This window comes from Indicator indicator, chromosome 1 (genome assembly GCF_027791375.1).
Source record: "Indicator indicator isolate 239-I01 chromosome 1, UM_Iind_1.1, whole genome shotgun sequence".
Lineage (NCBI taxonomy): Eukaryota > Metazoa > Chordata > Aves > Piciformes > Indicatoridae > Indicator > Indicator indicator.
Window position 1 is genome coordinate 114,305,179 of NC_072010.1, and position 26,859 is coordinate 114,332,037.

The 26,859-nt window shown below is 39.5% G+C and overlaps 2 protein-coding genes across 2 annotated transcripts in view; both read left to right on the top strand.

Annotated features, from left to right (window-relative positions):
* DOP1B (DOP1 leucine zipper like protein B) overlaps nucleotides 1-19,470 on the top strand; it is a 47,918-nt gene extending 28,448 nt beyond the window's left edge. Inside the window, exons 18-36 of the mRNA XM_054389754.1 lie at nucleotides 203-1,817; nucleotides 2,451-2,562; nucleotides 4,835-5,023; nucleotides 5,667-5,792; nucleotides 6,379-6,513; nucleotides 7,176-7,231; nucleotides 8,042-8,146; nucleotides 8,234-8,300; nucleotides 9,631-9,772; nucleotides 10,169-10,251; nucleotides 10,463-10,572; nucleotides 13,284-13,430; nucleotides 13,837-13,898; nucleotides 15,132-15,260; nucleotides 16,261-16,397; nucleotides 16,720-16,775; nucleotides 17,218-17,367; nucleotides 17,868-17,997; nucleotides 18,550-19,470. Coding sequence (XP_054245729.1) covers nucleotides 203-1,817; nucleotides 2,451-2,562; nucleotides 4,835-5,023; nucleotides 5,667-5,792; nucleotides 6,379-6,513; nucleotides 7,176-7,231; nucleotides 8,042-8,146; nucleotides 8,234-8,300; nucleotides 9,631-9,772; nucleotides 10,169-10,251; nucleotides 10,463-10,572; nucleotides 13,284-13,430; nucleotides 13,837-13,898; nucleotides 15,132-15,260; nucleotides 16,261-16,397; nucleotides 16,720-16,775; nucleotides 17,218-17,367; nucleotides 17,868-17,997; nucleotides 18,550-18,807 — 3,809 coding nt within the window. The 3' untranslated portion in view covers nucleotides 18,808-19,470. The remainder of the gene's footprint in view (nucleotides 1-202; nucleotides 1,818-2,450; nucleotides 2,563-4,834; nucleotides 5,024-5,666; nucleotides 5,793-6,378; nucleotides 6,514-7,175; nucleotides 7,232-8,041; nucleotides 8,147-8,233; nucleotides 8,301-9,630; nucleotides 9,773-10,168; nucleotides 10,252-10,462; nucleotides 10,573-13,283; nucleotides 13,431-13,836; nucleotides 13,899-15,131; nucleotides 15,261-16,260; nucleotides 16,398-16,719; nucleotides 16,776-17,217; nucleotides 17,368-17,867; nucleotides 17,998-18,549) is intronic.
* Nucleotides 19,471-22,827: 3,357 nt separating this feature from the next.
* Nucleotides 22,828-26,859, top strand: part of MORC3 (MORC family CW-type zinc finger 3) — a 29,811-nt gene continuing 25,779 nt past the window's right edge. Inside the window, exon 1 of the mRNA XM_054391327.1 lies at nucleotides 22,828-22,866. Coding sequence (XP_054247302.1) covers nucleotides 22,828-22,866 — 39 coding nt within the window. The remainder of the gene's footprint in view (nucleotides 22,867-26,859) is intronic.

Consider the following 26,859-nt stretch of genomic DNA (forward strand, 5'->3'; position numbering starts at 1 on the left):
TGCTTGATGTTTTGATCCTATACTCTTGCACTTAACCCAGATGGTTCTTTTAGCTCCACTTGTTGCACTTAATAGTAGACTAGAACAGAGTGACTTTTTAACGTCTTTTTTCTCACCATGACTCATTCAATATAAAACATGTTGTGTGAAACAGGCAATTATATGCTCTTTAGGAGTAAAAATATTTTTTCTTTTTTTCCAGAAAATATATGTGATTGGCTTTGCAAGAAAAAGGTGTCTTTGAAAGAGTGTGACATGTCTGAGAGCAATTCTGAAGAAAACCTTCCATTGAGCCAGTTTACTACTGTGGATAGAGAAGCAATTTGGGCAGAAGTAGAAAAAGATCCAGAGAAGCCAGAGTTAAAAACTGAACAGTCTGAAAAAAATGTCTCTTGTAATCCAGTAACTTCATATGAAGCAGATGGTGACCAAGATAATAGTGAGCACACAGAATCAGCAGACACCAGCACAGGCCATGACAGTGAAAATACGTCCTCTTTTTCTCCTTCTCTGGGACTGCAAGAAGTGAGCAATGAGGACAATGACAGTGCTGCAACTGATGGCAGAGAGACCACAAACCATGTGAGTTCTCTCAACGCATTCCTCTCTGAAAGTTCCAAATCCAATGTAGCATTAAACCTTGTGCGTGCTGACTCTGAGAGAACTCAAGCATCAGAGTCTCTGTCAAGTGATGAAGAGGTGGACTTGGAGCTCCAGGAAATTACTCATTCTAGGTTGCTCAAGCAGCAGAAAGAAAAGCAGGAGACAATTGAGGCTCTGTTCAAACACATGCTGCTCTATTTGCAGCCTTATGATTCTAAGAGGGTATTGTATGCTTTTTCTGTTCTGGAGGCAGTGCTTAAAACAAACCCTAAAGAATTTATTGAAGCTGTAGCTAGTACAAGCATGGACACCAGCTCCACCGCACATTTGAATCTTATTTACAATCTCTTGGCTCGCCATCAGGAAGCTCTTGTTGGGCAGAGTTTTTATGGCAAGCTTCCGGCTCAGTCCCCAACCATGTGTCCTCATTCTCTTCTAATAGAACTGCTCACTTACCTCTGTCTCAGTTTCCTGCGCTCATATTATCCATGCTACTTGAAGGTCACACACAGAGATGTGCTTGGCAACAGAGATGTTCAGGTAAAAAGTGTGGAAGTCCTGATTAGAATGATGACACAGCTAGCTGCCATGGCAAAGGCAGCAGAGAGTAAGAATGTGGAGTTCATACGCAATTTGCTAGGAAGATGCAAAATTCAGGAGTTTGTTCTTCTTTCCTTGTCCGCATCGATGTATACAAGTCAGAAACGGTATGAACTGCTTATGGCAGGTGGAGTGAATAATGCTTCTGAAGAGGAACTCTTTGAAGAGAACCTAATCAATTTTGGGCATGATCAAATATGGAGTGAACATCCACTCCAGATCGAGCTGCTGAAGCTCTTGCAGGTATTAATTGTCTTGGAGCACCATCTTGGACAGACTCATGAGGAGCAGGAGAATCAGCCAGACCTCTCCAAGGAATGGCAGCAGGCTCTGAATTTCCAGCAGGCTATTGGCGCAATGCAATATGTCTATCCGCATCCAATAACTTCACAGGGATTATTTGTCTCTGCTGTGGTTAGAGGTTTGCAACCAGAGTATGGCTATGGGATGCATCCCACTTGGGTAGGCTTAGTCACATGTTCCCTGCCCTATTTTGGGAAGTCTTTAGGCTGGACCGTAGCACCATTTGTTGTACAGATCTGTAAAAACCTGGATGAGCTTGTCAAACAGTATGAAAATGAAGCTGTGAGGACATCTGCAAAATCAACTGCAAGGTAAGAGTCTGTAGTGTGGGATTTGTTGTGCTGAAGCTTTGAAAGTTCCTCTCACTAGAGCACAGTACATAGTACATAGAAAGTTACTGTGTTAGTATTGTGGCTCCCAGAGCTTGATCCTCAAACCCTGCTGTGCATGCAGGCATCTGTCCCTTGAGCCTCAGGTGCAACAGAGGCGGTATTGTTGCAGCAGGGCTCACTGCGGTTGCAAGAATGACCAGCAGCTATGACAGATCCTGTTCCCCTCTGCCTGCTGTCCAGATAAAAAGCAGTTCCCATTTTGACAAGACTGAGGATTTTGGAGGACTAGTTGAGAAGAGACACCCTGGAGAAGAAAGATACTGTTCAGAACAGGCAGTAAGTGAAAGGAATAGGGAGAAATAATCTTAACACTAAAGACTTAGGGTCAGGTGGGGAATAATATTTTGAAATATCTAGACAAGGAAACAGAGTTGTGCCAGCATAGTTTGTGAATCCTTTGTTTTGATATTCCTGTCTGGTCATTCTGGTATCCTTTTAACTATTGAATAGAAACATTTCTACTGGAATTTTTAATCAAGGAAATACCGCTTGACCTGTTAAACTTCTCTTCTTTTTCTTTATTTTATTATTTTTCTTTCCTTCCCTCCGAAGCTTAACTTCTAAAAGAGAAAATGTTACACCTGATTACCCACTAACCCTTTTGGAAGGTCTGACAACCATTAGTCACTTCTGCCTTCTGGAGCAACCTAATCAAAGTAAAAAGGTCAGTGCTTAATATGTACCACTTGACACCTTGGCACCAGTTCATCAAAATATGCAACCCTTTCTCATTCAGATGTGAATGTAAGTGGTAAAGCAGCACTTACACAAGAAGATAACCTTAAAGAAGCATCATAGCACACCAAAAGAAAGGAACGAAGTGTAAGAAAAATTGGTCTGTTGCTAGAATTCCATGTTCACAATGCAGACAGAGGAGTCCTGTAAAACTTCATTCAAATAAAGGGAGAGCTCATGGGGCAAAAATCCCAGTGAGGTCTCTCAAATTGCTGGAAGGCACAGCTTCCCTTTTATCCTAAATTCCCAGACACAAATTTCCATCTCCCTTTTCCCTTTGGCTGAGGTACTTGGAATTTGTAGTCTTCCCTATCTGCCTACTACATGTCCACCTTTACACGTGCCCCCCGTCTCCCTGCATCATACATTGTATGTTCATTTAAATGAAGTTCTTCACTTCTCTGGCAGAGAAGTTAATATTCAGTTGCCTATTAAGCCTGCACTCTGTCCTAAAAGTTCAGAAGTTCAGGTTGTCCTGAGTTTGTTATCTAGGGAGGACAGTCTCTAGCTGATTTACAGCATGACTCCTGGTGAGACACCAGCAGAGGCTCTTTGTGATTTACATGTAACAGAGATAAGGCTGGACTGTTGAGATTCCTAGTCTTGTCTTTTCTTCATTATCTCAACTTCTAGCTGCCTTTTCATTTGTAGAGACACCTTCCACCTCAATCCTATCAAAAGTGAAAGGGAGGGGGAGAGAAATTATTTTTTTATTTGAAGATAGGAAAGTTAATTTTAAGCAGAAGATGTTCATGATGATCCTGATCACACAAATGTTACTCCTGCATATCTTGTCTGCAGTTGTTCTGTCACTAAAATAGTCTTCTATTTTCTTTTGACTTGATAACATAGAATCATAGAGTGGTTTGGGTTGGAAAGGACCTCTGAAGGTCATCTAGTCCAACACCCATGCAGTAAGCAGGCACATCCTCCATTAGATTAGGTTCCCCAGAGCCCTGCTGAGCCTCACCTATAATGTGATTCAAGCATAGCATATAAATCATTTTAGGGTTCCATTTGTTCACATAACCTTCTGCAATAGGAATAGTGAATTCATATACTTCTGCTGGCAGATTCACACTCAAGCTACCATAACTCCCTACTCCAATAAAACGAAGACAATACCCAACAGCTTTCTGTAACTTGTCCTTAAACCAAAGAAATAGTTTATATGCCACATATCTTACAATTTTATCTATCACAGAAGAAACAGCCCATTTATAAATCACCACAGTCAGAACAGAATATATATCATGCCACAGGATCCAAAGCAGCTTCATTTTGCTTCCTAATCTGAGCAGAAATAAATCAAAAAAGCAATTGCCCCATGTTGGAAAGCGCCAAATTAATTGTTGTAGTGTGGGTTAAGAAAAATCCCTCCCACACTGACAATAACCAGGCTAACTCAGTTTGGAAGCAAATGAAGCTGTATTTAGAAAGCATAAACTACAGTTACAATGGAATGCAATGAATATGTACAAATATGCAGTATTTACAGGATTCACAAATATGTACATTAATAGAAAAACAGAACAAAGCCCCCTGGCTTCAGAGGGGCCCTGGCTCTTTCCTTGCCTTCTCCAGACCCCCCTGGCAGAAGGAAGAAAGCCAAGAAGCAGTGAGGTTGTTAAACTTAGCTTTTCAGGGTCAATATGTGGGTGTGTGTTATCTTCGAAACCATAAGGCCAGAAGAGAAATGCCCTGCAGAAAAACACCAGACAGACTGACAGAGAGACTGCCTGTACCTTGTTTTGAGTACTGACTCTTAAACATTTCTATCTCTCCAATGGAAGTGTTTAGAATAATCATTATTTTTCTTTCTTACACCCAATTATGATTTATTTACATTCTTTTACCTTTCTGCTCGAACTCTGAAAAGAAATTAAAGTTATAGCCTTAAAACCACCACAATCCCCTTCATGCTGATTTGTTCTTTACAATTCTTATTCCTGTAACATTTGTCAAGAATAGAATATTATCTTAGTAGTTTCCTAGAAAAATCAACTCTCTGTGCCAAAATAGTGAAGAGGAAATTCAGTAGACTCAAGTAGCAGCAGTATATTTCAGAAATTGAATGGCTGAATTATTAAAGTTGTTGTTAAAAAAGTTGACTCTAATTCTTCTAATTATAGAATAAGAACAGTCACTCTGTGGTGCATAATATAATGTACTTTAACATTCATATTTTTATTTTTTTCTAGTCACCATGTTTGGCTGAACCTGCCAACCTGAGAAATGCTAGGAATGCTATTTTGGAAGAACTGCCTCGGATTATTAATACCATGTCCCTTCTTTGGAGTGTTATAAAGAAGGAAGACTCTCAAAAAAGACCAACTGACTTCTTTGGAACAACTAAATGCTCTTCTTCAGTCTATTTTAAAGCAACCAAAGTAGGACCTCTTTTAAAGTACTGTGTATCTCATCACCCTTATCACCTCCTCCCTCACAAGTTCATAGGAGTAATTTTGCCATTTCTTAATGACATTGGGCCACATAGAGTTTTTTAAGAACTCCCATGATCTGCACAGTATCAATTTACAAAGTAGATTTTTGCCTGTTCTTTTTGCCCATCTGCACCCTTAATTGATCTGTTTTAATGTTTTGCTTTTTCTGTGAGCTTCAGTTAATAGCTGCTGAAGAGCAAACTGCCTCTAATTGTCTGCACCTTCTGCAGGCAGTAGAAGGTGTACCTGAAGGAATAAAAATACTAGACTTTTCCCTTCTTCTGTGGCTATTGGTAAATCAGAGCAGTGAATAATATCTGTAGAAGAGAAAATATAACACAAAAAGTTAGTTTTTCTGTTTCACAATCTGTTTTCTGACAAATATGCCTTCCATCTGTAAGAAAGATAGACTAGCTCATAAATAAATTGTCAAAACTAGTCTGCCTGACAAGTATATAAAGAGGTTCTTTTGTTGTGTATTTTGTGAATATCCTGGCAAAAGGAAGAATGTTTTAGGTTCTATGAGAGAGCCTTTGTCTTACAAAGTTTAGCATTGACAACTTTTTTTCTTTTTTTTTATTCTCTATAGACATTGAGAACTAAAATATTGGACTTCATGAATCCATTGACAGCACAACTTGGAATCCAGTTGATGGCAGCAATTGCAGCAGTATGGAATAGCAAGAAACCTCATAGGAATCAAAGTAAAATCAAGGTGAAACTAAAGACATCCTTAATATTCCAGAGTAAAGACAAAATTTACATTTATATGATCATATCTAAACTCTGGGCTTGTTTATGGATTCATTGAGGATTTTTACAGGTGACCACTGAAAATTCTGAAATGCTTTTACTTATATGTAATTCCACAAAGTATCAGGACTACAATTAAACCTAAATAAGTAATCAAATAAAAAGGACAGTGTTGTACTTTAAGTCTGAGAATAAAAGCAATTTTTTTAATTCGATACTGGACTGTAATCTTAGGATTACAGATTAAAGACCTCGAATCAAGTCCAATTCCAAAAAAGGTTAGAGTTGTATTTTCTGAAATGAATAATTTATTCTGAGTAGAACACCTCTTTCTTTTCAGTTTTCATTTGAGTATAATGAAGTTGTTTTCATGGAGGTGTTGAGACCTGTATATGGCAAATTGTTGCATGTTTGATTTAACTTTTTCTAATTTACATTTTGCTTAAGTATGGATATTGAAGATATCACACAAAAAGTTGTTTTTTTCAGCTTCATGTTTTGCCTGGTGTAGTGATCTGAGGAGCATGTCTTTTGTTTTGTTTTGTCAGATTCTTCCAGTGGCTAGTGCATCTCAGCTTATTCTTGTGGACTTAATATGTGCACTTAACACATTGAGAATTGACACTATATTACATCTAGTCAAAGAAGTGGTCAAGAAACCATCACAAATCAAGGGTGAAGAGGTAATCATGAAGATAATCCCATTTTCTTAATACGTTATGTTCTGGATCTATTCCAGTGTGTTTTCTAAATATTATTAGAAGGAAAGTTTGGGTGATTTTTTTTTTTAAATAAATGATTCTTTTTTGCTCTTGAATAAGGTATGTTTTACAGAATGTGGGATTCTGTGGTTTGGTCCATCAGTATAAGCAGATTCTTCAGAATATTTTGCTAGAGAAGTTGATGGTAATGAAAAGGTGTGGAGTCCTCCAGTGCCAAAGATGGTTACGACTTTATGCTGCAGATAAGGCAACTCAGAAATGCATTTCTAGCTTTCTACCCTTACCTGAATAGTTAGAAATACTTTACACTGTGTCTACTGTCTTCCAATTTGCTTTCAAGGAAACCAGTTTTGCTACCATGCACATTGTTACAGGGGCTTCCTACAGCTCTGAATAAACTGTAGCAGATATGCCAAAATAAGGCAACTGCTTCTCAACTAGGGTCCTCTATTAAAGCTCTGAATTCCCTTGTACTGATAGCTCGTCACCTGTTGGAAGTACAAGTGGCTTCTAAGAAGGGTATTTTAACCATTACACATAAGTGCTCAACAGCATGGTTGGTTTTTTTTTATTATTTTTTTCCCCTGATGGCAAATAATGATGGGTTTGCTTTTATTTTTCAGAAGTCTTCTCTTGTAGATATTCCTATGCTGCAGTTCAGTTATGCCTTCATTCAAAGGTAATTCAGTCATTATAAAAGAGAATTTTCTGTCTGACTAGTTAGGATAATAGCCAGTGTCATTATTTCTGCTTTACTTTGATCTTTATGACACAGTGTCACAGAACACCTTTAGGTAGGAAATGGTTATTGCCATTTCAGTGTTAAGTAACAGACTGTCACAAAATAACTGGGCTATGATACCATGTTGATGATGCCAGTATGAAAGCCTCATTTTATGTTTGTAAAGCAACATACTTCAGACATCTCATTAACAAGATACTTTTATAATTTGTTATGATGTCTTTCCTTATCTGTACTGTGTTGCCAGATGAATGAATAGAGAACTTCTAAATGCAGTAAAACTGCTATGGCTGCACTCTGTGCTGGACTTCGGAACAAGTAAAGACAGTCCTAGTGGGTCAGACAGTTGATTAGAAATATTACTTTGATCAAAACTCTTCTTCACATACTTGGCTTTGCTTGTATGGAAGCCTTGGGATATATCAGACTGCACAGTATACTGTGTGCAATAAGCTAGGGAGATAAGTAAGCTGGCTTGCAGTGGAATGGGTAGCTAGTTCCTTTTCTTTCCCCCTGAAGACCCAGCCCTCTTGCAGTGCTGGCTGGCATACTGCTAGCATTCACTGATACATTCATATTACCTGTGCTGCTGGATATTTATACCATGTTGTTGGATAGTTTAGGGAGGAGCAGGATCTAAAGGACTGATCTTGATGGCCACTACGATACCCATGTATGTTGTTTCTTGTCTTAACTCTAACTTCAGAGTCAAGTGCGTTTTGTTTTTTTGTTGTGTTTTTTTGGCAGACTACCTGTCTCAGCCTTGCAGGAGAATTTCCAGTCCTTATTAGGACTACTCAAAGAGTCTGTGCAGTTGAACTTGGCTCCTCCTGGACACTTTCTTCTTCTCAGGTACTGTGTGAGAGAGAAGGTTTTATAAAAGATTCATTGAGTAGACCTGTCCAATTACTAACTCAGAGTGAATTGATTCTCCCACAGTACTCTGAATGACTTTGTGACTAGAACACCTACTCTAGAAAACAAAAAGGACCAAAAAGACTTGCAGGTACAGTGTATCCATGTATACCTCTTAGTTCATAAATCTGGTACTGCACATCTAAGCAAAAGTGGAGTTGACCTGATTTATACTTTGTATCTGAATTCACCTGGGCTTTTAGAATGTGTGAATGTGCATCCATGTTTTGGCTCAGGCCTGGTACATATGGGAGACTCAGACATGAGAGACATGATGCACAGAATGTCTCTTAACAAAATTTTGTGAAAAATAGGTTAAATTGCAGTGGTAACTATGGACATTCCACAGTTTTCCCTGTGTATTTTTATGATGTTTATCACAATTTAAATTGTAGCACGAGTGTGATGTCATGAGTTCATGTCATATATGTAAGCATTGAAATTTCAAAACTATCTAGGAAAATTAGTGGTGTAATTATCCTTGAAGCTCATAACTGTGTTAGCAATGTAAATGATAGTCAGGTTACCTTTTATGTAAAGAAGGAGTGGAGCAGAGCAGGATTCTTTTCCTATACTGAATGTGATTTCACCAGAACAGTTTAAGCACTACTTATGTGGGTTCCATTTTGGCTCTGAACCAACATAATGCTATGCATGAGGTGAGATAGTGTTATGGTTATAATATTTTTGTGTACTAACAGAGAAATTATCTCCACTTCTGCTTCAGAGACTTGCCAGCAAAATGATCATGATGATAAAAAGAGAACTTTGCCACCTTACCATCTTATAGTCACTTCACAAGTGTCCTCTGCTTTGCTTTTGATACTTGGGATTTGGTTTCATTAGAGAGACCAGTATTTCACTTTACTGGGAATTAAATATGCTGAAGTGTGACTATGCAGGTAGTTTGATACACATTTTTCTTACCTCTAGTAGAAAAACTGATATATGAACAGATGGATGGCCACAAAATAAAACCATTCCTCACTTGATGCTCTGCCATGTTTAATGTTCTCCATATATAAAAGGAATTAAAAGACAGTGGTATGCCATTTCTGAGGGGCTGAACAATTCAGATCATATCTTTGACAGCTGACTGCTAATGTGTGGCAAGATTGATGCCATAGTGATACTGTGTTAATGGTAATGACTTGCATCAAAAATTATGATTAATTCTCCATGATAAGATAATTTAAAGCTTTTTCCTGCTTCTCATTTTCTTACCTGTTCTTTTTGGAAGTGAGCAGTAGTTAATTATCTTGAGAGCACAGATATTTAAATCAGAGAAGTATTTATGTTTCTAACAAATAAAAGTACCTACTTCTCATCCTCCTGACACATTCCATATAAAAAACTCTCAGCTGGATTGGCCAAGAGATGATAGCTGTCTTCTGATGCCACATTGTCTGGTTATGTTACAGGAGGTGACCCAAAAAATCTTGGAGGCTGTAGGGACTGTTGCTGGTTCTTCCCTGGAACAGACTAGCTGGCTGAGCCGGAACTTAGAAGTGAAAGCTCAGCCTCAGATTTTGCCAGATGACTTCAACATTGAAGATGTGAATGGTAATGTGGTTTTATATAACTTTCAACTGCTTCATCTCATCTGCTTCAGCCAGTGAAGAGTACTAGGTGTTTGATAGTGGGGACTTTGCATGAGATGGGAGTAATAAAGACAAAAATTTTAAAAATGCATTACCCCCCAATAACAATGTCAGTCTAAGTGTATTCAGTAAATATTTGCAGATAGTGTGTAAATCAGAGGAAAACTTACAGCAGGTGAATGCAATGTACAGAACAGAACAGCATGGGGCATGAGGTATGTCGTTTTGGCAACATGCCCAGAAGCATTTCACTGTAATACCAATATGTGAGTGACAGGTCTTGTTTGAGAAGAAATGTAGAAAATAGCAAAATTTAAACATGTCTGAAGGGAAAACAAAACTATTTTACCTCTTTCAGATACATCAGTTGCACCATCTTCAATGGTTTCTGCCTCTGCTCCTTCAATATACAGTGTCCAAGCTCTTTCTCTCCTTGCAGAAGTAAGTAGGAACCAGTTTTGTAGTTGCAGCTCTCATCTTTGGAGTGGTTGTTGTATTGACGTTATTGAGCAGAGGTGTTCCTGGCAGATTAAATGAGAGCTTAAAATCTCTGCAGAATGCATACACATTCTATCCTGAAATAAGGCACGCTTTCCCCTTTTGTCAAAAACACCAGCTAAAGGTCTAAAGAGACATTCTTTTTGTTTTTAAGGTTCTTGCTTCTCTTTTGGACATGGTTTACCGGAGTGATGAGAAGGAGAAAGCTGTGCCATTGATTTCACGTTTGCTTTACTATGTATTTCCTTATCTACGCAACCACAGGTGACTTTTCACTCAGAACATGATTTTTATTAAGTCTGATGTTTTGGTCCACTCTAAGACTTTTGCTTTTTCTTCTGTTTGTCCTCTTCTCTGTTATAAGGCTATGAGCTGAAACCTGAAACTGAAACCTGTTGTTTGAGCTTTGTGAGAGCTGTTTCTGTTCAGTTGTAGATGTCCCTCCCATCTTGGTTTTGACCTTTACTTAAAGCTCCCCTTCCTGTGTAAATTAGGTAATGGAGAGAGGAAGTGGAATGGGGCAGCAGAGCACTGGACAGGTCATAGAACCTATCATGAAGTAGGAAGATGTGCAGTATCTCCTTATACTCTACCTAGTTTTTCAGCCAAAAGCATAGGTGTGGAAGAGATGGAGGATATCCTCTGTCAGTTGTGAGGGTTTCCTTTCCATCTTCAAGGGTCTTATCAGTTGGTCCTGGTTCCCAAGCCTTCCTCATGCATCTCTCCCCACCTTTCTCCCAGTACTATTGGCAGATCTCTTAGAAAACAAATCCTCCTTTTTCTATCAAGTGGTAGAAAGCAACACTTACTCTTCTCTTCCCTGCTCACCCCCAGTTCTATCTTTCTGAGTTGCAACTGCTCCTGCAGTTGCATTATCAAATTTGCCCTCCTCCTGGCTGCCACCTTTTGGCTACTATGTTTTTCTGAGCAAATCAATCTGTACTGAGGTGTGGGAGAGCATCAGCCACAGTTAACAAGTGGGGGAAGTGAGGATTGTCTTAAGCATTAGTTAAGTCACAGTCAAAAACACTAGGCAGTGTACAGTTAAGAGCAAAAAGGTTATAGAGGGTCAGGGAAGATACCAACCAGGCATGCCTGAAAGGAATGATGGGTTGAGTGTCACTGGGAAGCACTAAAGCCAGCAAGCCTCAGGGTGCAGCAGGGTTTGAAGACCTTTCCATGCTCCTTCTCAAGGGGGAGGGATTAAAAATTATGCAGAGAAATATTAGGAAACTGTTCTTTTCTATTTATTATATTTATGCATTTTCTATTGTATTACAATGTTTTCTCCCTGCCTCAACCCTAACAAAATCAGATTCCAGATTCTCCATACATCAGATTTTTGATGTGTGGAGTGTATGTCATTCTTATGGACAGGGCACATACCATTGTGCATATGCATCCAGTGCCTTCAGCATTTGTAGCAGATATGGAAAACCCTGCATTCAGCCACCTATGAAACTGTTCCTGGGAATGCTTGCATCATATTGCCATGCTTGGCATGCTGTGAGCCAGTGGCTGCAAGCCAAATACTTGCTCCATCTCTGCCCCATGTGTGGAAATGGCACTGTTAAAACTGGCATGGGCATCCTGTTGCTGTCAGGATGTCCTCAAGAACTGGTGCAAGGGATAAAAGATTAATTCTACAATGCAAATGGAGATGTGAACACCAGGAGTTGGCCAGCTTAATTTTTTTTTTCACAGGGAAAATAAGACCATCCCCTTTGTTCTGAGACTGATGGTCATAAGACATGAGCATCAGAAGCTTGACGAAGTTGCTGAGATGCCTACAGATGTCCCTTGATGGTTGTCCAGTGTCAGCCTGTCAGGGCCAAGAGTCCTTGTGATCTATGTAGCCATAAGCATAATAAGACAGTCACTAGTTAAGAATGTGGAACCCCCATCAGGCTCACAGATGTGCTGGATGATTTTCATGTGACTCATATGTGCTGCTCAGCAGTTGAAGTATAACTTCCAAGACTGTCTTCCACCCTCTGTCCTTGCCAGCTTGGTAGGAGTTTGGTCGCAGAGTTCGACCAAAGAAAAGCAGTAGCCTCCTTCATGAAAACACAGGGGCTGCTGAAGCCTTCTGTGAAGTTGTAGTACCACCACACAACAGAGGACCTTGACAGCATCCCTTCTTAAGCAAAAGTTACATTCCTGCCAGTTGGAGTACCACCTCACCAACCTGAAACCTTTGTTCAGCAATGGGCAAATCAGTGACTGCAGAAAGAATCTGTAGCAGAAAGAATTTGTATCAGGACACTGTTTGGCATCTGTGTCTTCAATGAAACTGAGGTGTCAGAGGACAAGCATCAGTTCATACAGGCTCCCTTCACCTTGCTCCTATCAGTTTTTACTTGAGCCCCACACTCTTTCCCTACTATGCCTTGCAGACCGTGGTATTCAGATTTGCAGTGAGGTGATGCATGAGGCAGCACAGGGAGAAAAAGACCAATGTGAGAGGTATTTATGCAGGTGATGACATCAGAACTGATACATCTTATCTGGGTGACAGATGAAGTATGCTGTGGTACCTTCTGAAAGGGCCTGCTGACAAGGATTCAAAGCTTATTGGAAACTTTATTCTGGGGAATTTTCCACCTCTGTAGTGGAGACCCGCAGTGCTGTGCTGTGCTGTGATACATCTAATGTGAAACTATCTCCCCGAACTAGGTACACTGGAAATGTGAGGTGCTTCTTCACCAGCTGCTTTGATCTACTGATCTCCTGTTGCTCTGAATTATGAACTAATGTAGACTTAGCTTCTTACTAAAAGACTGTGGTTAGAAGTTCTGGGGAACCCCAGAGTTTATTTTCTGGTTACATAAACTTCACTTTATATATAGTAACATATATTTATATAGGTTTTTATATATTTATTTATATATATGTGTGTATATATATATATATACACACACACATATATATATATATATTTACCATTATATATTTACCATTATCTCTTCTCCTAGTGCCTACAACATCCCTAGTTTTCGTGCTGGTGCTCAGTTGCTGAGCTCATTGAGTGGATATGCCTACACCAAGAGAGCCTGGAAAAAAGAAGTTGTTGAGTTGTTTATGGATCCAGCTTTTTTCCAGATGGACACTTCATGCACTCAGTAAGAGAATGTAGCACTCCAAGATTCTATTCTGAATTTGCAAAGAAAGGTTTTAAAGAAAAATGGCTAATGTTGGAAAGAAAATTCTGATTGCTACTTTCTTACAGAATGTCATAATGTTAAAAATGGGTCTCATAATTCTACTAAAAGCATTATAAGCACTGAAGGTTTCATTGTACAGCAAAAGAATAAACTTGTCTCATGCTCTCCTTAATGATTAGGGAACTGCATACAACAGAGCTCGAGGACCTAGATTTCAGTATGTGTTGAACCAGATAACAGTCTGCATGCTAAATACTGTTTGGAAACTGTTTCCTTGTATGAAATGTTTGACCAAAATATTTTCTGAGATTAATCCATACCAAAGCTTTCACTGGTTATCCAATTCCTTCTGTATCCTATTCAGTTGGAGATCCATTATTGATCATCTTCTCACACACGAGAAAACTATGTTTAAAGATTTGATGAGTAAGTATCAGCTATTCATAACTTATTTCTACTTCAGTTTTAAATCTATTTGCATTTGATCTATTTGGTATGTTTTTAATGTACTAAATTTGTTCTAGAAATGCTAATGTTAGACTCTTGCATTCACAGTTTGCTATAACCTTAAGTTGCTAAATTGTGACCTTTTGCAGCTGTTCCTTGTTAGCCAAAGTCTCCTTTGGCTAACTTTGCAGGTGTCTGTGTACTGGCATTGAGCTGTAGGAATGTAGTGGACCAGTACAGCAAACCTTTGAGCAATGTGTTTTGACCTCTAATTCAGGCTTGAGGAGAGTGTAGAAGAAAGTGAGGGCAGGAGTGGGATAGAACCCCTTAAATTTGTGTGGAGCTTCAAAAGACAAAGCAGCTTTAATGTCTTTTTCAGATCTTTCAAAATAATATTTAAAAGGTTGCAGTGCAAGACTAATTCATAATGCACTTTTTAAAAACAATACATATTTTTATAATTTGCCTCCTTTTTTTCTCAGTAAATTGTAAAGTTCTGAGATCACTCATCTATGGATTTAGGAGACTGAAAAGAGATCTAACAGAGAGCTACCAGGATGATTAAGGGACTGGAGCACATGCGCTATGAGGAGAGGCTGAGAGCCCTGGGACTTTTTAGTCTGGAGAAGACTGAGAGGGGATTTAATAAATGTTTATAAATATCTGAGGGCTGGAGGTCAAGAGGGAGAGGACAGGCTCTGCTCAGTTGCACCCTGTGATAGGACAGTGAATATAAACTACAGCACAGGAGGTTCCACCTCAACATGAGGAGGACCTTCTTCACTGTGAGGGTCACAGAGCAGGAACAGACTCCTAAGAGGGATTGTGGAGTCTCCTTCTCTGGAGACTTTCAAGACCCATCTGGATGCATTCCTGTGTGACCTGTGCTAGATTCTATGGTCCTGCTCTGGCAGGGGGGTTGAACTCAATGATCTTCGGATGTCCCTTCCAACCTTTAACATCCTGTGATCCTGTGAAGATTCATGCACATAAAGGCAGAGACAGGAGTTTAAGGTACCGTCCAGCCACACAGGAGCTCCAGTGCTTGTTTCCTATAATATTCCTGCTAGCATGAGCAGATCTGGATCAACAAAAATTTGTTATTCCAATTAGTAAACCTAAAGGGAGTTTTTCTTTTTAAAAGATTTCAGGACATCAGAATTATTTTCAGCCCAAAACACAAGAAGTCATTAATTCTTATCTCTATTATAGGTATGCAGAGCAGTGCCTTAAAATTGTACCCAAGTTTTGAGCAAAAAGCAATGTTGTTGAAGCGGCAAGCTTTTGCTGTGTTCAGTGGGGAAATTGATCAGTATCATCTCTATCTTCCCTTAATACAAGGTAAGATCTCTAATTTCACCTGCCTTTCTTGCATATATATATATAAAAATCCTGCAAGAAAGGGGTGTCACTTGTTTGCCAACAGGCACCTCAATTTCTTTAAGGTTTTTAAACAAAATTTGTTAAGCTATGAATCTCTGAATTTTTGCAAATGAATAATCTCAGTATGTGGGGCACAGTAATCTGGGTTCCAAATCCTTTGGTCTGGAAACAAAACTGGAAACATGGTTGTTTTGTGGCACTCTTCCGGTTTCCACTCATAGGCTGCTGTCATTCTCCTTAAATGTCAGTTTTGACAAAATTTTGTTCAATATAAAGCCACCATGCCTTCAGACTTTTTCTAAATCATGATTTTGTTAACAGAGTTCAAAAGACTCAACTCAAAACTGATGATAAAGTGCAAATTGTGTTTTGCCATGTTCTACATTTTTTTTATTTCCCAAAACACGCATTCAGGAAAACATTTGCCCCTCAGTTCAAGGACAGGGAACTGCTTGAAAGTCCAGCACAGAGACAGAAAGATGATTGGGGGAGTGGAACATCTCTCTTATGAGAAGAGGCTAAGGGAGCTAGGGCTCTTTAGCTTGGAGAGGAGGAGACTGAGCAGTGACCTCAGGAAAGTTTATAAATGTGTGAAGGGCGAGTGTCAGGAGGACAGAGCCAGGCTCTTCTCAGAGATGGCCAGTGATAGAACAAGGGGCAATGGGTGCAAGATGGAGCATAGGAGGTTCCATGTGAACATAAGGAAAAACTTCCTCTATGATAGTGACAAAACACTGGAACAGGCTGCCCAGAGAGGTTGTGGAGTCTCCTGCTCTGGAGACATTCAAAACCTGCCTGAACAAGTTCCTGTGTGACCTGGTTCCTAGGTGATCCTGCCCTGGCAGTGGGGCTGGACTGGATGATCTTTCAAGGTCTTTTCCAACCCCTAATGTTCTGTGATTCCATGAAAACATTACTCTTTTAGTTTGTTTTTAAACTTTTTGAATGTTTATTTTAGAACGACTGACTGAGAACCTCCGTGTTGGGCAGACTTCTATAGTTGCTGCACAGATGTTTCTCTTCTTCAGAGTTCTTCTGTTGAGGATTTCTCCTCAGCATCTAACCTCATTGTGGCCAATAATGGTAACTGAATTGGTAAGGAACAAGTAGTAATTTGAAACTCGTTAGCATTTCTTCTAATTTACCTTTTTCTTCTAAGTACACTCCCTTTTTCAAAAAGGAAATGTTTTTATAGTTCTACATTAGTCTGATAATTTGGGAAAAGAATTAACATCTTTTTCAGTAATTCTTTTGTTGTTGCTAATGTTATCTCTTGCCTGATTTTTTACTTTGTTGCAAGTCACAAGAGTAGGCTAAGGGTCTGTTGCTCCTTAATGCTATGTGAAGCATTATCTTTTTTGTGATTGAGTTGTGTGAACATTTCAGCATCCCCCATAAATAATTTATTTCTTTAAAGATTCAGACATTTCTACAGTTGGAAGAAGATCTAACTGAGGAAGAAGAACCATCAAAGTAAGAACTACCATTTGTCTGATAGAGAACTTGTGGGAGCTGGTAACAATTATTTAAGTAATTTTCAGAGATGGGGAAGAGACAGCAGGACTTTTTTTTTTATTGCATTTGTGTATTTCTGGTACTGATGAATCATACCTTAGGATTATTTTTCAGCAGCTAAAATAGTGGTATGTTCAAAATACATAAATGCCATATTAGTTGACTGCAAAAATAGAACTAATGCTAAGTCAGCATTGGAATATTTTAACATATTACCATTTTAGATTGCTTTTTCTTCTAACAGACTTCCATTATTAATTATGGTGCTTATACAGAATAAAAATAGCTTTTGTCATGTACAGGTGTAAGTGCTCATTTGTGTATATGTGTACGTTTCTCTCTTGCTGAATGAAGAGCATTCATGTTTTAATGGTACATTTCTTAATTGTAACTAACACAGGAGCAACAGCAAAATAAGCAAAATGAAAGTCCCAGGTGATGGCAGCGGATCTGATATTCAGCAGAATGAGCTGTCCTTGTACTTATCAGCTTGTAAATTTTTGGACACAGCACTTTCATTTCCACCTGACAGAATGCAGTTGTTTCAAATGTAAGTCCTCTAATTACTTACCTGTTCTCCAGGTTGTTACTGTTCTTACCATTTAAAGTAATTCCATATCCATTTTCTTCGAGACTTAATCTTGCTGTCAGTTTTTAATACAAGTACAGATATTAGTACTCACACAAATGTAATTCAGGGAATTTGGATAAATTATTTGGTCTTGTTAGTATAGGAGGATTTCACCATCTTTATTAGGAGGCTCTCTAACTTGGAAAAATCAGGAGAAGAGAAAGCTGGAGATTGTTTTTCGTTTGCACACACTAGGAATTTCTTGGGAGCCAGTTGCATTTAAATACTGACATGACAGTAAGATCCTTGCTCATTAAGTCTCACTCTAGTAATAGCAGAAAACCATAGTTAGGATAGGTTTTGTCTGTAAGAAACCACTGCTCCACTAAACTGTGTATGAGCCAAACAAGTTTGGGGTTTTTTTTGTTTGTTTTTTGGGGTTTTTTTGGTCTTCTTATCCAATAATCCATTTGTTTCAGGTACAAATGGGCATTTGTCCCAGAGGTGGACACAGAATTATCTACTGTGACCTCTCATCTGGTAGAAAATCATCAGGAATGCAGACCACACATTATAAGAATCATGGATCTGCTGAAGAAGAAATACGGGGTAAAGAAAGAATGCTTCACTTGCATTGTTTTTTCTTTTTTTTTTTTTGTTTGGTTGTTTTTTTCCATTAACTTACTTTTCTAAACAAATTACAAGATTTCTTTTTAAATCTGCCCACAACCATCCAGTGAAAACAATCCAGACAGGATCAGTATTATTAAAAAAAAAAAAAAAAGCATGCTGTTGTTTCTCAAATAAGTTTATTATAATAGCATTTTAAATTATCATTAAGATTTCATATTCATTCTTCCAGAAAAGGAAATAGCAGCAAGTAGTACTTCTCCAAGAGATCACTGTTATTCTTTTGCTTGGTATCTGATTCTGTAGTTCAAATTTGCAGTCTCCTGTAGACACGAGACTTTTGTTTAGTGGAACTTTCAATCCAAATACAGAAGTAACTTGATATACCATCTATACAGTTTATATTGTGATACAATTGTAGACTGTGGATCTCTTACTAAGAAAAGTATATAGTGCAGGGCTCAGATAAGCCCTAACAAGACTGTGTCTTAATGCAAAACCTGTAGTAAATCTTGGTTTGTTTGCTTACAGGAAACAAACACCACTGAGGAAACTTCCAATAAGCACAATTTTCCTCTTTTGAACTTGCGCTCTGTATCTAGCATCACCCAGCTTATGCCCTTCTTCAAGACTCTGTGTTGCGCATTTACAGCAAAAGGGACTGAGTCCCAGAATTCACATACTTCTGCATCTCTCTCTCTGGACTACATTAGCAGTAGTGGCATAAAGATCTTGCAACAGCTTGAAGAGAGTGTTGAATGTGACTTCCTTGAAAGCATGGAAGGTTAAGCCACACGTCGGACACTTAGCTCATGGTGAATAAGTGGCAAAAAAGGGGAAAACTGTACTGCAATTCTTCCCTTCTTTTTTTTCCCCAGTTCTGAAACTATTTTTTGGTTTTCTTCCTGCTGTTGTGGAGTACTCTTCGATGCAGCCTTCAGAGTTGGTGTTAAAAATCTGGATTCTTCAGTTCCTGAAAGGGGAAAAAAAAAAAAGTAAAAGTTTAGTGGTAATTTATCATAGTTACTGTATTCTTTTGTTTGTTTTCAATGTGAAGGATTAAAGAGATTTTGTAAATAAAGGAAGAATATTTTTGACTCAGTGAAAGTAGCAACTGTACCATTTAGCCAGTAATTTCTCAAGTAAGTATTTTAAACTGCTTTTGGAACTGTGTTCAGAAAGTAAACTTAAGAAAAAGCTAAAATTGCATGTCAGTGTACAATCAGTTTGCAGATAACCCAGTTCCTGAGGTTGAAGCCCACTTCTGCTTCTCCTTTCTTTAACTTGGCCTAAGAATTATCAACTTCTAAACACCTAAATTTTGAAGCAATGTATTTTATAAGTTTTAGCATTATGCAAATAACTGCAGACTTAGCATGTTTGTAATTTCAACTCTGTACTATAATAGCATTCTTCAGGATTAGTGATTCCTAAATAAAAGACAAACATGCACAAAAGACAAAGTTATGCAGTAACACCTTGTAATTTTCATTATTTGGCGGGGGGGGATTTTAATTGACTAAAAACATTCTAGTTAATTTTTTTTTAATTAAAAAACTTTGTTCTTTCAGTGACTAAGGCCACTTTGCAACTTCGGAAATGCAACTCAATGAAGATAGTTCTGTAAAAATATAAACTGCTGCTGTTCTTTTTTTAAAAGAACACTTTTTATACAAAATAATGTATTTGACTGTTCATAGGCGTTAGTAGGTAGGGAGATAACTTATTCAAGGTTCAGTTTAATATGAACAGCACTGCTACCATTACCCAGGACAGGGATTAGTTCTACCACCAAACAGCACAGCTGCATATCTGATGGCCAACAGATATGCACCATCATAGTGACACGAACAACAAAAGCCATTAGTAGAAGTTTTTTTTAAAATGAGGAGGTGGACTCCATTGAATTTTGATATTTAGTGGATTTAATATTTTTCATGGTGAAAAGCTCTGTCTAGTTCTTTTTATGTGTTGTTCTGGGTTTTTTTAAACACCTCCAGTGAAACTGGTTTTTTTAAGATACACCTGTAGACTGGTGTGTGCTATTTGAGTTATTTGGGACATCACAACTGAGATAAATGGGCTGGGCACTACAGTTCACCACTTTTGGTTTTGCTAATTTACAAAGGACATGCAAAATATAGGAGTAATGTCACCAGATTGTGAGGTCAGGGATTTTTTTTTTTCATTTTTTTTTTCCCCCAAAACTCACACAACAAACATGGAAGGCTACTCTGCAGTATTTTTTGCCTACAAATATACGAAGTTTTCATCTTTGGATTATAAATGGAAATAATGAAACACCAAACAACATACTTTACTATGATAATATGGTAATGTTTGTTCTGTAATAGGCTTATGCTAAACTTAATTAGCTTCTTTTTATTTTTGCAGTTAAGGAAAGTGATAGACTAAAGTGTAATATTGTGCTGATACTAAGAATGTGAATTATTTGTATAATTTATTAACAATCACTAATGCTATTGGAATGAACACAAGTGAAAAGTTGTCCCTTGAAAGCCTTAGTTGAAAATTGAAGCAGGATATTTTTTAAATGTTTATTACATATCTTCAATAGCTTTTAAACAGATATCAGGATAATTTGGTAGTTGTACTCTGGGTTTTGGTGGTTGCACTCTGTATTTGGGTATTTCCCTTAAAATCCTAATAAGAGGCTATTAATGAGCTATGGTAACGAGCTATTAAAGCCTAAGACAACTTTTTGCCATCACCCCTTTTTTTATTTTTAACATTCTCCCATAAGCTATAAACTGTATTTTCATATAGTTTCATCACTAACTGGATATGGTGAACCAGTTACATAGATTAAGGGGTTTGTCATCCTTCCCCTGGAAAGGGAATGTCTCATTACAGCTGCCTGTACTTCAGATGTGCAGGGGGTTGGACATCAGTCACTTCTTCCTCAGATGTGGAGGTAAACTTTAAAAACCAGAATCTATGACTAAGTCTGTGTAACTCTAAGATGATACGTTCTACAAAAACATCACTTGCTTCCAACTTCTGCCCTTCTTACATACATTTATCTTTGTCTAGTGGTTCTGCAGGTGGCTACTTAGATGGCCTCAGACATCTGTGGCTTGCAGAATCCTTTCACTGCAGCAGACCCTAATCCTTAAGAAGAAAAAGTTCTTTAAAATTTAATATGTAAGTAGATCTTGCATCATTATAAATAGCACGTGAATAAGGAAGAAAGGGCTCTACCTAAAAAGAGTCCTACTTGAGTGGTAGAGGGGCATAGTTAACGTAGACTTACAGGCATCTCTAGCAGTGCAACTTTATTCCTTTTCTATATGGGACTAACTTGTAATTTTACTTCTTGTCTTACTGCTGTTAAGGAGAGTTGTACACAAAGGAGGGTTGTACTGCTCTAATAGTGGTACTGCCAAGGCAGAATAATTTAACTGAATCTGAAAAACATTTGCTTAGAACCCATTAAGAACAAAGTTTTTGCTTTGTTGTGTAGTTCTTTGCTCATTTCCAGAATAACCAGGCTTAGCTTTCTCTTTTGGATAATTCAGACTTGAGATGACATCGCCACAGTGCATGATACACAGAGGGAAACATATTTAAATATCCAAAAAGATTTCATTTTCTTGAAAGGAAAAAATAGTAGGTTAGCTGCCAAAGAACTGCAGAACTTGGAAATACAGAACATTATGTAACGGTTAAGTGTATCTGACTATATTTGAATGCAATTCTTATTAAATGTTATTTTGAAATAAATTTTCAAATGCAATTTTCTCATTTTTTCAGACTACCTTTACTTCTCATTCACCAGCTTCAGCTTTTTTATCTGATTCTGTAAAAAGCTCGCAAATTGAGTTCCAATGGATGAACGCTTTGTACAGAACTCCATAAAGTTTGGATCCCTGCAGTAGTGGCTCAGTGCCAGCCCCTACGCTGACCTATGGAAGGACAACACTGTACCACTGCCTCCCTAATCCTCTTATTACTAGACCCAACTGCTCTCTCTCTTATGTCCCTGTCTTTTGCATTCCTGAATTTTCCACCCAGGGAGCCCAGTCCTGGGTGTGGATGTTTGTGTCTGAAAGAACAGCGTGGAGTCAGTGGCAGAAGCTGCTGCCACAGCATTAGGGGATCAGGACTGACCAACAAGCACTTGATCCCTTGTATGGAGAGAGCTCTTTGCCCCAGGAAATTACGCATAAGGTTTTCTATGTGTGCCAGTGCATTCCAAACTTTGGCCTGTGTATTTATGTATGTTCAGGGCAAAATGTCTTGTTCAGCACAGCATTTGCTTTTGGAAGGATGAAAACTTGTCCTTACAACTGATCTTGAACGTCTGAGGCCAGAGGACTATGTTTTTAACGACTCTGTGAAAACCCCTTTTCAGACTTTCACCTTCCCTCGTAGCTTGGGCATCTTATGTAATGTGTGGTGTACTTCGCACCTCAGCAGCTGATCACACAGCTCTTAATGGCCGCTGTGCGCACAGCGGGAAATACGGCAGTGTAGCAGCCAGCACTACCGAACGGCTGAACGTTACTCGGGCGTCTGCTGAAGAAACCGCGGGGCTGCGCCAGCCTTCCCCGCCACACCAACCTTCCATCTTTGAGACTACCGTCCCAGGGCACCGCCTCCCGCGCTCAGCCCGGCGCCATTGCCTCCCCGCAGCAGCGGCCGCCGGTCGGGGGCGTGGCCTAGGCGCGGGGCCCCCGCTTGTTCCCGGGAGCGGGCCCTTGTCTGCCGGAAGCGGGCGAGGCGGGAGTGAGGCGGAAGCGCGGGCTCTCGGCGCTCCCCACCCCGGTTCTCGCTGCGGCACAGAAGATGGCGGCGAAAACACAGGGCGGCATCCGTCTCAGCGCGGTGAGCGGCGCGGAGCCCTGTGGGGAGAGCGGGGCCCGGGAGGCGGGGGAGCGCCGCTGAGGAGACGATCTCTCTTTCTCCCTTGGCGGCCCACGCTGCCGGGGTCGGCGCTGTTTGGCAGCCAGAGAGACCGGCGGTGCCTGTCTGAGGCCCACGGCGGCTGAGGGGCAAGCAGTGGGCTGGGGGCAGGGCGCTCGGCGCTCTGGGGATCAGGGGCCTGCCGTGCTGCTGCGGCCGCCGCAGAAGCAGCTTTTAGCTTTCCGTCAGTGAAAGTGGGGAGCGGAGCCTGCCCAGGCAGGGGGAAAACGCCTTGCCTCTGCTGGGGTAAAAAGTTGCTAGCCAGGTGCTGAGAAGGGCGGGCTCTGGAGCCCTTCGACTAAAATAACAAGCAGCCCCTCCTTGTCTCACGCTTCTCGCTCCTCATGCGCTGTCCTCGGCAGTGTCCTTACCCTGGCGCGCTGTGTTTTGGTCATTTCACTGACGGGAAAAGAGGCGGGTACCAGCGCCCGCTGGCCAAGCCCCGCCAGCGGAACAGGGGGAGCGGGCGGCCCCGGGGGGTCTCGGTCACCAGCGCCGGGGCCCGCTGCGTGGCTGGTCGTGGGGGGTTTCTGTCTTCGATCTCGGCACGAAATCGGTGAGGTTAGCTCAGGCTGTGCAGAAGGGGAAGTTAACAGTCTGTGGGTGGGTTAGTTATTGGGGGCAAAGGAGGGGATTTTACAGTCTATTGTAGTGATGTAATTAGTTGTGGACATTGTGACCTCTAATTGGGAGCTTGTAACATAACGTCTTAACTACTTTTTTGCAAGAGGGCTAATTACATTTTCAAGAAGGCCGGTAAATATGAACGTAGTTAAATCCACTACTGTATTGGGCTTTTCAGTCACTGTATTGCTCGTTGCTGTCCTATTGTGGTAATTAGTTATTTCCATGTTTATACTAACACAAACGAATTGGAAGCTACTTTTTCAGTTTGATACATCATCGATGTAACAGGATTTTTTTTCCAGCCTTTCTGAGTTCAGTTACCTAGACTTACAAGTCACAGTTCCAAACACCTCATTCATAACCTTACTTAAAGTGGAAAGGAGCTGGATCATTACAGAAAGTAACTTAAACAAGTGAAAAACATTTATTGGTATATTCTCAGCACTGCTTAAATTACCTTATTATAAAGTGCCATGGTTGTCAAGGTTAGCTATAAATGTCATCTCTTTGAAGTTTAAGAATTAGACTTTTACTTCATGTCTTTAATTCTTGTGTTTAAAATCCATTGTTTTGACAGATAAATTTTATTAGAGAAGCGTTCTTCTCTAGATAACACAATGGTTATGAATGAAAAATTAGAAGAAGGAAGTCTCCTTTTGGTTTTAGTGCAATCTTCTCAAGAGGAAAAATACATCAGCATGAATAATCAGCCACTGCAAAAAAAAAAAAAAAAAAAAAAAAACCAAACAAAAAAACCCTGTGTATCAGAAGTCAGACTGCAGAGTTCAAAATTGTTCTCAAGTTGAAATCACTTTGACAAGCTGAACTCTTAAAGATGAGAAATCTAATCTGAACTTGGTGGAACTGGTAGCTTTCTGGATTATGTTTTGCATGCAGTTTGGTTTTGTTATTAGTCATAACTGAAAATTTACATTCAGTCTGTTTCTAAAGAAAGTGATGGGTTTTGTAGGCTTTCACTAAAGAGAAGAGGCTGGTAGAGTTCTGTAGCAGATTCTGTGCTATAGTGTAAAAGGCTCTATTTTCTAGATAATGATAGAGTTGATGGTCCTAGTCTCTTCTGTCAACAGCTGTTCTTTGGAAATACGTTGGTTTTCACCAAAATACTTCTATGAGTTTAGGAAGCATGTGTAAACAACATGGGTAGTGTAAGCAGGTTTGGGAACTCATTCCCACACTTCCATTAATCTGTTGCTCTGCATGATGAGATGGATCAGAGAAATGGTCTAGGTTGAAAATAAGATTTTTAAATGGTTTGTAATTTGGATCAGATCCCTGATGTGGTTTATTACACAGTCATGTCACTGGAAGGGAGGAGAGGAAAATGACAGTGGAATTCTTCCCCAAGATGTTGTGAAATGTGTTTGTAAGTTCAGACAGATTTTGTGGTGGTTTTTTGATTTGTTCATGATTTACGATCTGCAAGGGATGAAAGAGTTCCAGCTTTCTCAGAAAACTAAAATTCCTAAAGCTGTCTCTCATTTTGGAGAGAGAAGTTGATTTCTTCATGAATATATGTTGGTTGTAAGAGTAGAAGATACTTCTCTTAGCGCATTCTAGTCTGTTTATAATATGCACCATATATGCAGCTTGAAGGAGGGAGAGGTCTAGTTGTATCTCCAAAAGGAGTTTGGCTGCACTTGGTCTCCAGAGAAAAACTGAAACCGAAACCCACTTAATGACAAAGTGTATCAGGGTTAGTGAACAAAGTGGATTGTCTCAGCTACAGTCCTGCTAACGTAGCTAGAAGTGAGTGTTCACCAGGGAACTAACTGTTTCTTATTGTACTTACTGAACTTCAATTATTCGTGAGCTAATTAAAGTGATGCTTTAATAAAAATTAAGTTTGAAGGGACAAAATGGGCTTAAATATTTCCTGATGAGTTGTTGCTGACAGCTGAGTGTGCTCTGAAGTAGATTATGAAGGTGATAACCTTAAACCACTATTCTCCCTTTTTTTTTTTTTCTTTTTTTTAATCAGTTATGGTCCTGTGTCCTTGTTTCAATGCATTACATGAGCAAATCATGCTATTTGCTGTAAGACTTTCTTGTGAACCACCCTGTGGCGTACTCGCTTGCCGTTTGCTGGGCAGAGGGGTACTACAGTCAAAACCTGATGTTACAATTTCCACATTCCAGCCCATACCTTCCTGTTTCGTGTACCTGTTCACAAGTTCTGAGTTCTGTGTACTACCTTCCAGACTTTCTCAAGATCTTACCACTTAAAACAGCGATCCAGAGGTCAGCATAATTGTGCTGTTTGTTGAAGATGGCTATTTCTTTAAGATGATGTTCTTTTCGGAGTTAATCACTAATATGCAGCAGTGAAGCGAGGGATGGAGAAGCATTGCTTTGCACAGGCAACACTAAAGATATTTTCTTGCCTTGCACGGGTACATTTTGCTTTACAGAAGAAAAGAGTACTTCTGATTATATCACTGTTGTTGAGGTTCCTTCTGTGATTATCATTGTCTGTTTGATCAGGGGAGGCTTACAACTGTGAGTTCATGCCTTTCTCAAAACTATAGTCAGGACTTTTTCCAGGTGCATATTGCTGAGCTTAAAATGCTGGCAGTAACTCTGGAGGACCAGTCTGTCTCATGTATTGTTGAAGTTTTCCACTGGCTAACAGCAGTGAAACGTTTTAGCAGTAAGTTGCACATTCAGGTGTTCAGTATCTGCTCATCTGTATGGTGGGGATTTTTAAGAGTTAGGATCTACCTTTTGACAAGGGAAGATTTCAAACAAAAAAGGTTAACCAAGTTGTTACTTGTGTGCTGCTGTATGGCAGAGGAAGAAATCAAAGATCCATTTAACCTTGTGCCACAGAATGTGTGAGATTTCCATTAATGGGCTTACTGTATTCCAAATTTATTTCTAAGTATCTGTTAGGAATTTGAAAGGGCCAAAGTGACTTATCCTGAATCAGTTTACCAGATGTTATAAAATTGGAGCTTTTGGATTTGGAGCACAGATGGCATCGAAGAATGTGATTTATATTCATATGTGTGCTCTAGCTGTGTGGAGAAATGCAGGGATTAACTTGCAATCAGAAAGTGTTTCCTGTGCTCCTATGGCCTTAGAATCAAGGTGAGGTTTCCTGGAAAGTTTTATCTGAACTGGGGCTGCTGGTGCTGCCACCTTACTCCAGCTCTGGTATGTCTGGCAGCAAGCTCTATAGTTTGCTAGTAGAATTATTCCTTTAAGTTGATAAAATAACCTTGGAGACTTGAAGTGGTTGATTGCTTTACTTAGACTTTACTAACTATA